The sequence below is a fragment of the Otolemur garnettii genome, unplaced genomic scaffold, assembly GCF_000181295.1.
Source record: "Otolemur garnettii isolate 467f Iridium unplaced genomic scaffold, OtoGar3 scaffold00339, whole genome shotgun sequence".
In the NCBI taxonomy this organism is placed as follows: domain Eukaryota; kingdom Metazoa; phylum Chordata; class Mammalia; order Primates; family Galagidae; genus Otolemur; species Otolemur garnettii.
Genome location: NW_003852734.1, coordinates 49001 through 67431, shown reverse-complemented (window position 1 = coordinate 67431; position 18431 = coordinate 49001). Strand labels below are relative to the sequence as shown.

The 18431-nt window shown below is 37.6% G+C and overlaps 1 protein-coding gene across 1 annotated transcript in view; it reads right to left on the bottom strand.

Annotated features, from left to right (window-relative positions):
• Positions 1 to 7347: 7347 nt before the first annotated feature.
• Positions 7348 to 18431, bottom strand: part of LOC100965800 (C-type lectin domain family 2 member E-like) — an 18132-nt gene continuing 7048 nt past the window's right edge. Inside the window, exons 3-5 of the mRNA XM_023509084.1 lie at positions 16876 to 17054; positions 16227 to 16333; positions 7348 to 7594 (exon numbers count right to left, since the gene is read on the bottom strand). Coding sequence (XP_023364852.1) covers positions 7456 to 7594; positions 16227 to 16333; positions 16876 to 17054 — 425 coding nt within the window. The 3' untranslated portion in view covers positions 7348 to 7455. The remainder of the gene's footprint in view (positions 7595 to 16226; positions 16334 to 16875; positions 17055 to 18431) is intronic.

Below are 18431 nucleotides of genomic sequence, written 5' to 3'. Positions count from 1 at the left end.
TGGGTAAGGGACTGGTTGCCATTGGCGCCCTCCGCTTTAGCGCCAGAGCCCAAAAACTTTTCAGTAGTCTCTGTGGGGGAGGGGCTGGTTGCTGCTGGAGCCTGTGCTTTAGCATGGGGCACAAAGACTTCTCAATCAGACTCCACACCTTAGGGTCACACCCTGAATCCAGCAATCCGTCAGATCACTGCACTCCCCAAACTGCCAGTCCACCTCCAATGTTCCCTACGAGGAATGATCCAGCACACACAATCACAGCTGCTATTTGGTGATACCTAAGCTAAACTTGTATCCCGTCTGCCATTGCACTCTGCCTCCTAAACCCTCCCCCTTCTGTTAATTTCACTGATCTCAGAAGAATAAAAAAAAAATAAGTAAGATAAAGTCTTCACTGGGAGGTTTCACAAGTTCTCCCTGCAGAAGTTCCCATGAAGTGCGGGGTATCCTGGAGCTGTTTCGGGTGCAGAATGGCTGCCTGCTGGTGGGATTCAAATCGTCACACTTGGTCCCTGGGAAAAGGTGACCGTGGCTGTCCTCATCTCTATAATTACAAAGTGTGTCTGTTTCCTAAATGAGACCCTTTCCCCTCAATTTTCTGTCCAGCTGCCTAGATCCCTGCAGCTCCTAACGGCTCCTCTTTCAGGTTGCCAAATTCCCCTTGGGAGTCCACAGCTCACCAAATTCTCCACAAAACACCCAAACTCCCCATAAATTAGGTGTGGGGAGGGGTTGGTTGGTGCTGTCTCAGGCCAGGGTGGCTGGCTCCGCTTCAGCAGCAGCCGGAAAATTCTCTGCCAGACTCCAGACTTCTGAGTCACAATTCCAGCCCAGCAATCCACCACCTTGCTGCACACTCAGCGATGCCTGTCTGCACCAGCACTCTATGCAGGGAAACATCCAGCCCCTTCCCTTCTCACCCAGTTAGGATTCTTCCTGAGGACCTTTCTATGGTCACCACGTGGGAGGGGCGCTGGGTGCTCCAGGCACAGAATTGCTCAAAGAGAACTCTGGGCCGTGGTCTCATTAACCGATCCAAGAAGGGGCTGCAGCAACAGAGTCCCAGCTGCCTGCCCCGCTCCACCTTTGACCCATAGGGGTCTGAGAGCCAAGGGGTGCCAGTGGCAAACGTCACTCTGAAGATTGTAAGACAGAAGTCTACTCATTACTTTAATTTGCATTTTCCTGATGATTAGAAATGTTGAACATTATTTCATATATTTATTGGCATTTGTCTACTTTCTTTTGAAAACGTTTTGTTCTTGGCTTTTACCTACCTTTTTAGGGGTTATTGATTTTTTTGTGTTGATTTGCTTGAACTCTTTATATATTCTGGTTATTAACCCTTTATCAAATGTATAGCCTACAAGGCCAGGCACGGTGGCTCACACCTGTTATCCTAGCACTCTGGGAGGCCAAAGCCATTGGGTCCTTCAAGTTCAGGAATTGGAGAAAAGTCTGAGCAAAGCAAGACTCCATATCTACTAATATTAATATAGTAGCTAGGCATTGTTGCAGGCACCTGTAGTCCCAGCGACTTGAGAGGCTGAGACAACAGGATCACTTGAGCCCAAGAGTCTGAGGTTACTGTGAGCTGTGACAGCACTGTACTCTACCCAGGGTGACAGACTCTGCATCAAAAAGAAAGAAAGAAAGAAAGAAAGAAAGAAAGAAAGAAAGAAAGAAAGAAAGAAAGAAAGAAAGAAAGAAAGAAAGAAAGAAAGGAAAAGAAAAAACTTGAATACAAATATTTTCTCCCATTATGTAGGTTGTCTGGTTGCTTTATCGATTGTTTCCTTGGCTGTGCATTAATTTGGCTGCCTTTCAATTTAATCTGGTGTCATTTGTTCTTTTTGGTTGTTGCTGTGATTGCTTTTAGGATCTTCCTCTTAAATTCTTTGCCTCAGCTGATGTCTTTAAGAGTTTTCTCAACATTTTCATCTAGAATTGTTATAGTTTCATGACTTAAGTTTAAATTTATTATCCATTCTGAGTTAATTTGTGTGATAGGCGCAGATTCTGTTTCAATCTTCTACATAAGAATATCCAATTTTAGCAGCACCATTTATTGAATAGGAATTTATTTTCCCCAGTGTATGTTGTCAGACCAGATGGCAATAGAGGATGGTTTTCTGTCTGGGTTTTCTGTTCTGATCCATTGGTTTATATCTCTGTTCTTGTCCTATTTTGTTACTATATCCTGCAGTGTAGGTTGAAATCTGATAAAGTGATGCCTCCCCATTTGTACCTTTTGTTTAAGGTTGCTTTGGTTATTTGGGCTCTTTCCTGGTTCCATACAAGGCACAGAATGATTTCTCTAGATGTGCAAAAAATGATGCTGGTATTTTAATAGAGATTGCATTGAATCTGCAGATCAATTGGGGTAGTATAGACATTTTAACAATGTTGATTCTGCTGATGCATGAGCATGATACATTTTTCATTTTGTTTACAGCCTCTGTGTGATTGCCTTCCTCACTAACTTATAGCTATTCCTGTAGTGTTCTTTTACCTCCTTGGTTAAATATATTCCTAGGTATTGTATTTACTTTGTTGTACTTAAGAAAGGTATTGAGTCTTTGATTTGATTCTTAGCTTGACTATTTTAGTGTATAGGAATGCTATTGGTTTGTGTACATGGATTTTGTAACCTGAAACTTGGTTGAATATATTTAACAATTCCTGGAGTCTCTTGGCAGAATCTTACCCCTTACCCCTTTTGTCAATAAAAGATCATATTTTGCCAGCAAAGCGTGTGAATTTGACTTTTTCAGTCCAGATTTTGACATGCTTGATTTACTTCTCTTGTCTGATTACTCTGACTAGGACAGCACCATGTTGAATAGAAATGATGACTGTGAGCAATTTTATGTAGTTCCAGAACTAAGTGGGAATGTTTTCAATTTTCCCCTATTTAGTATTATGTTGGTGGTAAGGTTTGTCATATATGGCTTTTATGAGGTGTGCTCCATCTATGATTATTTTGTGAAAAGTTCTTATTATAAAAGGGGGCCAAATTATGTCAAATGATTTCTCTGAATCTATTAAAATGATCACATGGTTTTTGTTTCTGCTTCTGTTTTTGTAGTGAATCACATTTATAGATTTGCATATGTTGAACTACCTTGGCATCTCTGGGATGAAGCCCACATGGTCATGATAGAGTATGTTTTTGATGTGCTGCTGAATTCTGTTTGCCAGAATTTTACTGAGAATTTTTAAATCTATGTTCAAAAGAGATATCAGGGCCAGGCACAGTGGCTCACACCTGTAACCCTAGCACTCTGGAAGACGAAAGTGGCACTCTGGAAGGCTAAGGTGGGTGGACTGCCTGAGCTCACCAGTCCAAGACCAGGCTGAGCAACAGTAAACCCCATCTCTAAAAAATAGCTGGGTGTTTAGTGGGTACCTGTTGTCCCACCTATTTGGGAGGATGAGGCAAGAGAATAGCTTGAGCGCACAAGTTTGAGATTGACACCAGGGCACTCTACTGAGGGTGACAAAGTAAGACTCCATCTCAAAAGAAAGAAGAAAAAAAAAGGATATTAGACTGTAGTTTTCCTGGCTTTAGTATCACAGTGATATTACCGGCTTTGTAGAATGAGTTGTGGATGATTTTTTCTTTCTCAGTGTTAGGAAATAATTTCTGCATTATAGGTACCAGGTCCTCTTTGTGGGTCTCATAAAATTTGGCTGTGAGACCATCTTGTCTGGGAATTTTTTTCTTTGGAAGTTATTTTATTGCTCCTTCAATTTCAATATTTGATATCGGTCCATTCAGGAGTTGTATTTCTTCTTGACTGAGCCAAGGGAAATTGTGTGTTTCCAAGAATTTGTACATTTCCTCAGTGTTTTCTAGTTTCTGGGTATACGATGTTTTATAGTATTCAGAGATGATGATTTGTATTTTTGTGTTATCAGTTGTAATATCTCCTTTTTGGTTTTTTACTGAGCTTACTAGGGTTTAGACTGAGTTTTTTTGTCAATGGAGGTCCAAGTACTCTAGCACCATTTTCTGATTTGCTTTTGTACCTTTGTGAAAATTCAGACGGATGTATATGGGTCTATTTATGAATTCTCTCTTCTGTTTTATTAATTTAAACATCCAGCTGTCTGCCAATATTTTAATTACCTTAAAGTAGAATAAAACTTAATATGATGTAGAATGATTTCTTTATTATTCTTTTTTAAGACTGTTACAGCAATTCTAGTACCTATCACTTTCCATATAACCTTTAGAATAAGCTGATCTATGTCCCCCAAAAATCTTGCTGGGATTTCCATAGAAATGATATTAAAACTATAAATCATGTGGAAAGAAATGGTAATTTTATTATGGTGAGCATTTTAATTCATGAGAAATATGTGTACCTCCAGGTTTTTTGAACATTTTAAATTCTAGCATTCATATCCTGTTTTAATTTAAATATGGGTTTCACTTTGTTTGAAATGATTATAAATGCTATTATGTTCTTATTTTGTTTCCACATGTTGTTAATATAGAAATGTGATTAATTTTTATGTGTTGAACTTCTATCCTGTAACCTTGCTAAACTCACATGTTAGCTCTAGGACATTGTTTTTTATAATTCTGGGGTTTTCTACATAGACAATCTTAGGAAATATAAATGGGACACTCTGATTTGTTTATTTTCAAATGTCTTTGTCTGTATGCCTTTTTATTTAGTTTTCTTATCTTATTGTATTGCCTATGCAATAATGTTGTTCCAGTATGTCATTGCATATTGGTGGTAAAAAAAAAAAGAGCCTTTTTATTTATTTATTTACTTTTCTGAGACAGAGTCACAAGCTGCCGTTCTGGGTGGAATGCTGTGGCATTGTAGCTCACAGCAACCTCCAACTCAGGCTCAAGCAATCCTCTTGCCTTGTTTTTTTTCTATTTTTAGTAGAGATGTAGTCTTGCTTGTCTTCAGGCTGGTCTCAAACTCATGAGCTCCAGCAATCCACCTGCCTCAGCCTCCCAGAGTGCTAGGATTACAGGCATGCCACTGTGCCCAGCCTCTTGCGGATGCTTTTTTTTGAATTGTGATACTTCCTTCCCAATTCTAATTTCCTGGTTCTGGGCATGATGGGTGATTTTCTATTATACCCTATTATACACTTTGGCTATTAAGTTTGAAGATTCTGGGTCCTACTTACTTTTAATTTTAGCAGACCGTTATATTGTTTTAGGTTTAACAGGTATGTTCTTACCTACTTTTGTGGGCTGTGATTCTAGTGACACAGAGCCTTTACAATGTTACTTTGGTCCTCTCACTTCATGGGTGACATATCCTTTGGTCCCTACTGGTGCTGCTTGAGAGGAAAGGAAAAGCTTCCTCACGTTTTTCTACATGGTGCATTTAGGAGGACGAAGAGAGAAATAAAGGAAGGTACCCAGACAGTGTGCTTGTTATGGGGGGCATGCCTCTGCTGCTGTCCCTGGCCACATGTTGTTATGTCTACATGGGAGAGGGGAGCCTATGACCTTTCAGGGACAAGTGCTTCTCCCGAGTACTTGTTATCAGGTAGGATCCTACTGGAGGCCTTTTGCTGGCGCTGCTGCGATTGCCATGTTGTCAGCAGGTGTCACCTGGGATATGGAAAGGGTGAACATTCTATTGTTAGAATAGGGGGTTATGAAGTACCTGGTCATACCAGGCTACTTCCTTGGGCATTGGGAAGAAGGCACAAGATGCTCTGTGACTGTGCTTGGTGTTTAGTCCTAAGGTCCCATATGGATTTACTTTTCCTTTACTATTTTTAAAAATTCTCCAATGGTTGTTTCTTATATAATTTTCAGGAGAGGATGGGAGAGATATGAGTCTACACTGTCATCTCAGTTAGAAGTTTTGATCCCACTCATATTTTCCATCTGAATTCCTGTTGCAATAAATTGAATACTAGCTTTTTAGTCCACCCTTTTTAACCTGGCTTCTTTTCCTCTTCATTTTCTTACTTGGCGTCTATTTCTTGCTCTCCATTGTTCTTTGCTTATCTCTGCTCTTGAGGTGTCTGGTCTCTGCTCTCTCTGGCTATTACCTTATATTTTGAGAGATACAAGAAGTCCAATTCTAGTTCTGACCAGAGTATGAAAATATCTCATTTACAAGATGAAACATTTTACATAGGATTCTCACTGCAAAGATTTCAATACTAGTACTAAATCTAATTCACACATTGAAAACAACCACTATACACACGTTGTACATTCACTTGCACTGAACAAACATCAAAATCAGTTTCTAGATTCTTTATTTTATTGTATTATGTATTTCTATATACATATTTAATATAAATATAAATAAATGATATACATACAAATATATTATGAATCTACAAATAATTTTACAAAATACATTAATATGTGTTAAATTGCACACAAACTTTATGGTTGTCCTGTATATATAAGCACATATGGTCCTGGAATATAAATCCATAGAAAGTGATGATTAATCTAATATCAAGGATGAGCAAACCAAACAGCCTCTCTGTACTTGGAGCTCCCTACTCATTTGCCACACCCAAAGTTGATGTTCTCCATCTGTCTGCCTCCTCTACATTGGCATTTAGGTCTTTGGAACAGCAGCTACTATTATGGCTTAAATACCAAAGAATCATTGTGGCCTAATTGTTTCTAAAATTGTTACAACAGCAATATTATTGTCAACAAACATGAGCACCACGAAGTCTCTAAATAAACTCTGCCTTGAGAAGTTGCATCTTGTAGTGTACAGTTGGGGTACTATGCACTAGGAGAAAATTTACATAGCACATAATTTTTTTTGTATGTCAAATTTGGAGGGATGTTATGTGCAAATTCTATGCCATTTTGCCTTTGGGGCTTTGATATCCACAAACTTTGCTATTTGAAGGGGTCCTAGAATCAATCCTCCAGGGATGCTGAGGGATAACTATACTTTATCAAGGTTACAGCTGGTAAGAAATGGAATACAAGCTTTAGGTATACGGTTTTAAAACTGGTTTGTAAAAGAATACTGGGCCAGTTAGTGTCTCAATTTGGCTCTTCGTTTGGGAGTTTATCACACACAGTTTCTCAATATAAAGTCTTGCTTGTTATTGCATATATATTTATGTATAAATTTAGCTACTTTTATGAGAAAATTAGCTGAAACTAAGCAAATAGGCTTATAAGCATGAAGCATTTCTTCTTTCAAGACATATGTTTTGAATACATCCTACTTTGACACTATGCTGGTCTCTAAGGATACAGAAGTCAACTAGACATAGTTCTTGCTTATTAAGAAATGTGAAATAAAGCGATTCAGAGGAGAAAGCATGATTAAGGCTAAATAAAATGACTATTCATTAAAAAACAGATATGCTTCCAAAATGAAATATACTTGCATGCATCTAATAACATAACCTTAAAATATGTAAAATAAAATTTTATACAATTATGTAACAACTTACAATGAATCCCCCTGGAAAATTCTATTAAGGTCTTCTATTTTGGCATTTGTTTACATAACTGTTTGGCTTGCTACAAATCCATTTCCTATCTGTGTAGGTCCTGGCACTACTGATTCCATTGTCATTCAGATAGGCACGTTCTCCATCTTCTCCAATAGCAAACCTATAACAAAATGAAAAAATATTAAATATTACTAATTTGACATTTGTATTTGTTCTTCCCCTATAATCTCCAGTGTTCCCACTCCATTTTTTTAATGAGAATAGAAGAGCAAAAGCGTGTCATTAATATTGCTTCTTAGTAAGATGCACCATTTCTGTATTTAGTTTCCTTTATGTTTTCAGCCGTTGCTTGAAAATCATCAGTTTATTATTCATTCATACCAAACCCAGTTATGTTGCTAATTAGGTATTTAATTGGTGCTTGCTGTTGTTCTCAAATGAAATGCTGCCATCAGTGGCCTTCAGCTCAGCCTTCTCCTGAACTTGTAGAGGAAACTGAGCCCTGATCTTTAGCATAAGACTCACTTCCTGCTTGAGAGACCTGGAGAATCGTGAGAATGGCATGTGAGTTGTGCACAACCGGGAGATTAGAAAACTGGCCTCTAAGGGAGAATGTATATGTGAGGTGTGGCAATACCAGACCTAATGGTCCTAACTGTTATGGTGAAGATTGTCTAGATTCCAAAGGTCTCTTGACACTAGAGGGAGAGGTCTTGCTTAAGGTCTGAGATTTTGCAGAATAAATTAGAGACATTCTGTCTGACACCTTTCATATTCTCCCTTTCTTAGTGCTAATGTCTGATAAGTAACTTTTAACTACTTTTTCCTACTTTATGATAATAAATACAGACCTGAGGTTAGCTCAGGAAGGCCTCTCCCAGAGTTACTCAGTCCCTGACACAGACTGTATAAAGCCCCCTTCGTTCCTTGCAGGAAGACTCCCTCTTCTGGTGACCCCAAACCCCTTCATCTGTTGACCCTGATGCAATCAGACCAACTGTTCAGACCTCTGGCCACAAGACCTGACATAGGAAACAGTGATTACAGGGAAACTAGCTCATGCATCCATTGGCTAAGGTAAGAAGCCCAAAGATATCCACAGGATGAGGAATCTCTCTTTCACCAAATTCACTTCAGTGGACCTTTTAAACATGGAACAACTTTCAAAAAAGCCACATACACTGCTACTCTCAAACAGCTGTTAAAAGCTGCTGCCTAAGGGCTACATGAAAAAGCCTTAGTTTCACTTTTGCAAACTGTACAGTTACTTTGCTATTTGTTCCCAGATGAAGAAAACTTAGATCTGTAGGGACTGGTTGCCCATGTATTTAAACTACCGGCCACCAGACCACCAAAGGTCAGATATTGCCTTATTTTTTCCCTCATGGCATGGAGCTTTATTAGCACTAATCTCATGCCTTTACATATTTCTGACACAAAGACAAAAGGTTCAAAAGTATAAAACTCTATGCAGGAAATGTTAAGAGTACCCCCACCCTGGCAGGTTAATATCACCCCTACCCCTCCCCTGCCTCCGGTGGTGCCAAAACCCATTTCTCTCAGTCAAAAGGACAAGGACTTATTTCCTCCACCAAATGCCCAAAGAATTAGCCCCATTGGCAACTTCAGCTCCTGACTGGGAGTCTTACTGTAATAACTATAAATCCTCCTTTCAGGAATGTTTAATAGAAGGACTAACACAGGGAGAATGCTGCCTTCTCAGTGGTCATAAAAAACAACCACATGGAATTGGAACACTGACCCTGTTCAGTCTTTAGAAAATTAAGAAAAAGTATCCAAAAGTCAGGAACTCATAATTCTTTCACTGGAGGCCTGCCAACAGGAATAGGAGATGAATACAAACTGTCTCCTTCTGATTGATTTAGTTTAATCAAAACACTACTTACTGGGGCACAACTTGCTGTTTGGAGGTCAAAGTACAAAGACAGTTGAGCTCAACAAGCTATTAAAAACCAGAATGATGATATTCCTATTGCCATGGACATGCTCATGGGAGAAAGCCAGTATGTACAGCCCTACCTACAGGAGCACATGGATGGCCAATGCAGCCAGATCACATTCTGAGCTTGGCGTAAATTACCAGACACCTGCTCTTCTCATGGCTCATCTACTTCCATTCGCCAATGTGTGCAGGAGCCACATGATAAATTAATTCGTGGATCCCTTACGGTCACCCCTCTCTAAACAGATGGACAATGCCACTGAGACTGACACGCTTCTGTCACAATTTGCCAACTTCAAGTTGGAAAAATCATAAAATCAACTAAACCATTATATCCAACAGTTTTAATTTATCATTCTATGAATGATATTCTAACAACAACAAATCAAAAAGCCATTCTTCATGATGCCTGTGTGCATGTACACCTTCAAAAACAAATTTCTCAGCATGGATTAATAATTGCCCCTAAAATAATACAAACTAGAACCCCCATTTCTATTTAAAATACATATTAACTAAGTCTACTGTTCACCCTCAAAATGTTCAATCCTCCAAATAAATCAACTTTAAACAGATTACAACTAGTAGGTCACAAAAATTGGCTTAGACTGTTTTAGATATTCCTAATTACTAATTGTCTCATTTATTCAACACATTAAAAAGTGATCACAAAGGGACACCAGGATGCTCTGGTAAGTACTGTCTAAGTGCTACTGGGGAAACCTAGCAGCTTCCTGGACAGACAGTCCTGGGGTTACAGCACTCCAACACTCCTAGCAGCTTTGCCAAGAGATTTATCCTGGGAATCTTGAGATTCTGCTCTCATATACCCCTTGTCCCTAACTACCATGGTCCACCTACTTTATTTGGGTTGTGCACTAAAGCCTTTAGTTCTTGTCAGTTCTGATTTTATTGTCGAGATATTTAGTGTTTCTATATCTTGTGTGTATTATGAAAGCTCAGGCCTCAATCCCAAATGACAACCCATTAGACTTATTCTGTCTGACTGGTCTCAGTATGGGTACACACCTATAACTAAAAGGCAATGAATTTTTACTGTTACATGGCCAGGCCAATGTATCTATCATCTTGACTCTAGATAAAAATGGCCTTTAAATGGATTTGTGAAATATTATAATGATGTTACATTGTTCAAAATGACAACTCTGTTTAAAATACTTACATTTGTTTTTTCCTTAGGAGAATTTATAGGGATAAAAGCAATAATTAAAAATATATTTATATATCTAATTTATGAGGTATAAAAAGGATTAATAAAAAGTAACTTAAAATAACTGGAACCTAGGTAAATTACTAAAATAAATAAATTAGGTAATTAAAAATGAATAACCTGAAATAAAAAATATGTTTAAAACTCAACAAATATAAAGTCTGTATGTCTCTCTATATATCCATCTATGTGTCTGTATATTTTATATATCGGTAATATTTCACTATCAAAATATACAAAAGAATTCTAATTGGCTTTAAAAAATAGTAAACACATTAAATATTTTATCAAAAAACAAAAAAGAACTCATATCCCTTTTTGTGCAGATGACTTTGGTATTCTCTGATAAATAAAATTAGTTTTAAACCTGTTATTAAAATTCAGATGTTTACAAATTATGGAACTGCCACTTGTGTAACATTTCTGAATATGGTGAATTTGACTATGAACTTATATTCTTGATTTTGAGCCTCTGAATTTTAAAGTCAAATAGGCCTAGGGACATGTTCTTGCCTAGTACAGTAACTACAAGGCACAGTCTAGCCCACATGGCCCCTTCCCTGCTCCACTTCTGCCCCATGGCTATTCTGAGATCCTTCCTTTGCAGCCATCTTTAATGCCACCTGGCCATATGAGATTTAGAAAGACAATGAGAAGACATCAGAAATGGTGCCTATGTTATAGTTTCAAAACACCTTTCAATAACTTAAAACCTTAAAGTCATGTTATGTTTCATAAAATTCTAAGCCATTTATAAAATCTAGTGCTTTAGCTATTTAAATTATTTAGAAAACTGAGTCCTTATCAAAAAATAAATGTTTGCCTTTACATCTTCTAATTATTAATTTGGTCAAGTAAATAATTACTTTTATAATAGAATGTGACCCTGTTTTGTGTGCACAGGACTCTACTGAGGGCGACAAAGTGAGACACTGTCTCAAAAAAAAAAAAAAAAAAAAAACTGTCATAAATTTGGTCTTAAAACATAAAGCCTGGTTATTTACAAGTTTAATAAATCATAGTCATTAAGAAAGTGAAAGGCAAAGCAATACAGAAGGTTTAAGATGTTTGTAAATTGTCTGGGCAGGTTACGTAAACTCAAAAAAAATTAGTGGAAGAATCTGCATGGGATCCAGTTAACTATGCACTGCTTTTAAAATCTTTTGGCCTGTGATCTTATTTGAACAAATGTTTTAAGTCTTTAATATTTAACAAACCTTCCAATATCAAAACTCTAATCTTTTTAAAATATTAAAACCACTGAAAGTCTTAAAAAATATTAAGCTTATTTGAAATATTAAGACTATATAAAAATAATCAAATATAAAATAATTAATTTTCTGTACATTATATTTACGTATGCTCTAATATTATAAAGTATTAGTCTATCTTGAAGTGTGTTATCAGTAATAATTTTTTAATTCATCTCAGAAAAAGTTTTTTGTAACTAAGTCCAAAGTTTATCCTTCACAGAAAGTAACAGGAAAGGTAAACAATTCTATTAAGAACAAACTACCAGAACCTTTCATCCTAAATTATAACCGAGTAAATACACTAGCTTCTCACAATAAAAATATTTACTACGCCAATATAAAAGACTCCTGCATCCCAAGCTTCTCATCTTCAAAATGCCAAAGCACTAGCATATCAATGCAAATTACCTATTAAACCTGCTAAACAAATAGCATGGGCTTACCTCAATTGTCAAGCCATCCAAGGACCTTCCCTTGGGGGAAAAAAAAAGAAAGAAAGAAAAAACTCCAACCTTCAAGGTTTACACAGTATTGAACTACAACAAACACATGTTACACATTATCCATCATTTAAAACACTTAAATTGGGCAGCACCTGTGGCTCAGTGGGTAGGGTGCCGGCCCCATATACAGAGGATGGCGGGTTCAAAACCTGGCCGGGGCGAAACTGCAAGAAAAAGTAGCCGGGATGCCTGAAGTTCAGCTACTCCAGAGGCTGAGGCAAGAGAATCACATAAGCCCAATAGTTGGAGGTTACTGTGAGCTGTGTGACACCATGGCACTCTACTGAGGGCCATAAAGTGAGACTCTGTCTCTACAAAAATAAATAAATAAAATAAAACACTTTAATTTATCCATATCCCTCTTAACACTCATCAGGTATATCCATACTACATCATTAAATGGAAAGCAATAACACTTTTCAAAACTTCTTTCTTAATTGCCAAATTCAAAAATGCCTTACAATCTCACAGCACAAGCCATTATCAAATGTGCTAACCACACTTTAAAAAATTACATTAAAAAAAGAAAAAGAAAAAAAAGGAGGATATGACTCTTACATTGCTCACCCCTTAGAACCATTAATCTTTTCCAATTGAAATCCTGGTAATTTTTCTGCATTTCAATGGCATTTTCAAAATGCCTCCAAAACAACATGGCTAAAGGATCAACGCATGTTCATACCATCCTTACACTTCACTGTATGGGACGATCCTCCTTCAGTCTTAACATGGGGGAGAGGGTAGGCACGTGTTTCTATACCGACAGAACCTGCATAGATCCCCTAAAAAAAGGACCAAACATGACCTAGAAGGAACACTTCAAACCACAGCTGATCCAGGAGTCCTTTCAACAGATGAGTCTTCAGCAGATTCCGCGAGTATTCCTGCCCAAATACAAAGGGTGCCCCTGGTTAAGTGGAGGATCACTTAAGAAATGATTTCAAGATGCCAATTCTCTTATAGCTCTGTGTTCCCCCAACACTTGAAAATAAGTTCCTGGCTTGCCTGATGTTTTCTCTCTGCCACTAAAGCAGAACACATCTATTGGGCTCACTTAATTGAACCATCTTTAGTTCAACCTGTATTTGGGGAGGATTCTGAGCTCCCTCACCCTTTCCAGTAATCACATGACTTGGATTGGAGGTCTTTTTGTGCCCTTAGGGTGACCCTTGCTGAACCAGACTGACTGGCTTTATTGCCCCAATGTCTTTCTTTATTGATAAAAATTCCTATGTGTTTTTCTCTCCATTCGTTCCAACCCTGTGCTAGGTGCCTCAACTTTACTTACATTATTCCACTAAACCTCTCAATATGATTTTCATGAATATTACTTCTGTATTCACCTTCTCTTTTGTTAATAACAATCAATCCTTGCCACATTTCCCTTTCTATATGCACCTTTCTGACTCCTCTTCTACTGATAACACTCCTTGAGACCCTTGCCTTACACAACAACCTTCCTAGTTAATCTCACTCAACAAGTTTGCCTTGTTAACTGGGCCCTAAGGCCATTTAAGTGCAGTAGGTTAACCATTAAAGTGTGCAAAATGGACTCAAAACAAACCTGTCTGGAAAGACTTATCCCTTTCAGGTCTTGTGCTTCAAGCCTGACAGAATGATCAATGTTTCCCCCTTGTTATTCTGAACTCTGATAAGCTACCCTAACCTCTTCCCCAAACTTTAAAACCTGGTGCTCTCTGTACCAGTGCTACAGACATATTTACAGTAAATTTAACAACTTATCTTCCCGATTAAATCCTCATATGTACTACTAGTCCCTATGTATTCTTATTAACTCCTTTTTCTTTTTGTAACACAATTTACTTTTCTACCCTCTCATTCTTTACTACTTGGTTAAGTACTTACTTTTCCCACCATAATCTAACTAGTTTGAACATTACCACTGTATTCATTATGAAAGGTGAATGCCTCAATTCCAGTTCATCTTGAACAACTCTGGCAAGCAGATTCCACTTTACTTATTTTAATTGATGTATTTAAGAAACTAAGACCAAATAGGTTCCTTGCGAGACTTATCACTTTCATAGTTTCTATTAGTTTACTTTTCTTTTGCATCAGTGGCTAGAGTTGCCTTAACTGAATCTGTTTACACTGCTCATTTTGTTGATAGTATGATGGCTGATAATGCACAAGAGCTTATAAGACAAGCTAAGATTGACAATCAAGTTATCAAATCATAAAGATTGCCACTGAATCCCAGGTTGCCATTGAATGGTTTGGTAATAAACAACAAGCTCTACAAAGAAGAACTGCTCTTAGTTGTGACTTTAATAGCACCAACATTTATGTTAAAGCAGTTAACAACAGTTCCCTCCATCCATGGGAACAAGTTAAAAATAATTTGCATAGTGCAAATTCAATGACACTATGGCTCAAGATAGCTGACTTATCCAGCCAACTACATGAACAAGTTATTGCCATCCAAAAGGCCAGCCAACCTTCCGTTTTTGTCATTTTAGAGAAATATTTTCAATGGTTATCTCTTTCTCATTGGTTTTCAAGATTAAATTTAAGAATGTGGAGTTTTTGGTTCTCCCCTGATCTTCCTCTTCATCATCATCATCACCTTTGGATGGTGGATGTCATCTGATTCAAAGACAGAAGAAACAATTTTTTATATCATTCACTTAACAATCTTAAAAAACAAAATAGGGGGATATGTAGAGGAAACTGAGCCCTAATCTTTAGCCTAAGACTCACTTCCTACTTGAGAGGCCTAGAGAATCATAAGAATAGCATGTGAGTTGTGTACATGCAGGAGATTAGAAAACTGGCCTCCAAGGGAGAATGTGTATGTGACGTATGGAAATACAGGGCCTAATGTTCCTAATGGTTACGGTAAAGATTCTTCAGAATCCAATGGTGTCTTGATGCTAGAGGCAGTAACTTAAAACTACTTGAGTAACTTTTAACTGCTTTTTTCTATTTTATGAAAATAAATACAGATCCAAGATTAGCTTAGGAGAGCTCCTCCCAGTGTTTCTCCACCTGCAACAAAGACTTTGAGTCAAGCCTCTTAATTCCTCATGCCAAAACTCCCTTTTCTGATGACCCCAAATCCTTTCATGAACTGTTTCATAAATATCTGAAAAAAAAAATTTACTTACTTGGTAAATTCCTAAAACGGCTTATTAGCTTTGATTAAGGAAAATGAATCCCTACTTTTTATCTACTCCAATATAATAATTACATTCAAAATACCCCATTAAAATGTTCACAATCCAAGGAACTATTAGGAGGGTACCTCTGGTGATAACTTTAGGAGAGATTCCTTTAGGTTCCCTGGATACTTTCCTTTTATGAATGGATGCAGCTGTTGCAAGAGTAAATTTAAGAGCCTTGTGGACACTATATCCTCTGTGGATTGTAGAACCCTTGCTGTACTCCAGCTATTCTGTCTACATTCCAAACAGCCATTTCAGCAAAGAAAAGCTTTAAATCAGTGGATATAAATAAATATAATAAAATAAATAAATAAAAACAAAGTCTAGTAATGACAGAACTTGGAGTGGAGGTCTTTTTATGCCCTTAGGGGGACCCTTGCTGAACCAGACTGACTGGCTTTATTGCCACAATGTCTCTTCCTTTATTGATAAAAACTCCTATGTGTTTTTCTCTCCATTAGTTAGAGATTTCAACTGAAATCACAATAAGTTTTCATAAAGGCACAGCTACTAAATGACATCACAAAAGAAGATTTACTTTTCTTACCCCATAGTGTAGTAAGCTTCCCACAGTATTACATTTCTCATTTCATGAACACAACTCACCCACACAACAGCACACAAACACAGTAGAAGGAAAAGAACTTTCAAACGTACGAGAGGGTGTATTCAGTGTTGTCTGTCCACTTCCAAATGTCCTGTGCTGATTCTCGGCTAAGGCCAATCCAATGGTCAGAGGGGCCTTTGAATCTTTTCAGGAAATTCTATTACAAAACACAGAAAATGACAGCATGTGTCTCTCTCTTTCTTATTACTCGTGAGTCTCTTGGAAGACAACATGGTATAAATGGGAAGCATAGATTTTGGAGTTAGACTCGTTCTCAATTCTCAGTTTATGACAAATGTCTCTGATCATAAATTACATTAAAATGACAATATATCCCTGTGTGACAAGGGATAGTTTCCGTTTATGTCTACCATTCCACCATAATTCATGTCTACTTTCAATGCTCCACATGTCCCAATTTTGACAACACATTATATGATTAGCACATTTCTTAACAGAATGAGAAGAATATATGTAATTTTGCAGGTTAAATATGGGGTCTATATGAGAAATTTTATCTACGAAGTCTTACAGGGTTCTAGGAAGAGACTGTATCCTCAACAAATGTTAGACACTCTCATGCCTCAAATTCTCCCTAAAATCAGATCCTTCCTCATATTTCAGCTTTAGCCTAAGCAGGTGACTCATCTCAGAGGGCCAAGTAAGTAACAGAAAACAAGACCCAAAAATATTTCTTACCAATTCCTCCAGAGTTTCAAATTGAGCGAGGTTGGCTTCTAAGGAAGCACAGAAGGCTTGACTGACAGTCCAATTCTTTGTGTCTTCAGAAAAATAAAAACATTTACTTCCAAATCCAATCCAGCTTTTTGGGCAGACAGCATACAGAGTGGGCTCTGAGACCACCTTTTCCTGTCTCACTAAAAGACAATCACAATGAATTACAATAAATATGTTTTCCTTTCTTTTTTCTTTCTCTGCCTCTTTTTTTTATACCATCCAGAGGGCAATTTTGAAGTAGTTATGTTGGATTGTTCCTTTCCTAACTGATCACTCAAGAGTCTTATTCTAAGCACAATATTCACCACAATACCCAGTGGTCGTCCAGCAGGGTACCTGGACCCTTGACTTTCTAAGGTGTACATTGACATTAATAGTTTCAAGGAAATAAACTTCTATAGAAACAACTATACTCCCCTAAGATCATAATCCTATACATTCTCTTTTTCCACATCTTCCTTCATACAAGGCTTTTCTCCTCTTGACAAAAGAAAGGCAAATTCATTACCTGTCTTGGATTTTACTATGCTGTATTTCTTGGGGGCACAAAACCTATCAGTAAATCTAATGGAACTCAAACTATGAGTGTTACCTAGAAGTTCTTATAGGCTTTTTGTGTGTGTGTATGACATACACATACGACGGATGTGTATATAAATATATGTGTATTTGTTATATATGTTAGAAATATTTTTGGTCCTTGTTAGATGTTCTGAAACCAGCAAGGTTTCAGAGTATGGACTATAGGAAGACGGATATTTTTGTTTGATAACCTCACCTTTTCCTCCTTTAACATCTAAGAAAAAGCTGAAGGAACAATGAGGCTCCCTGGGAAACTATTCAAGGCAGAGAGCATCATCTCCCAGCTTGTTTGAGGAATGATAAAGAAGTGGCTGTACCTGGAGATGAGTGAGGATAGAGAAGAGTAATATGATGAGGAATCAGGAAGGTAACAGACTTGAAAGGTATTTAAAAATTTGGTTTTGCCAGGTGTGGTGGCCCACACCAGTAATGCTAGCACTCTGGGAGGCTGAGGCAGGGAGATTGCTTGAGCTCCAGAGTTTGAGACCAGCCTGAATAAGGGTGAGACTCCTCTCTACTGAAAATGAAGAACTGAGGCAAGAGGATCACCTCAGCTCAAGAGTTTAAGGTTGCTGTGAGCTATGATGGGACAGTATTTCACCAAGTACATAAAAGTGAGATTCTGTCTCAAAAATAAATAAATAAATAAATAAACTTGGCTTTTACTTGGAGTGCAGCAGGGAGATTGCAATGAGGGAAGTTGTAGGAGGGGAATGTCATGATCTGGCTTTCACTGTAGAATAATCACTTGACTGCTGTATTGAGAATAGGTTGTTAAAAGACAAGGGTAGAAGCAGGGTGATCCATTAGGGAAATCTTATAGATAAGAGATAAGTATGGCTTAGACCTGATAATAGTTCAGGTGAGGCAATGTGATCAGATATAGGATATTTTGAAAGTTGAGCCAACAGTGTTTCTTTTTTTTTTTTTTTTTT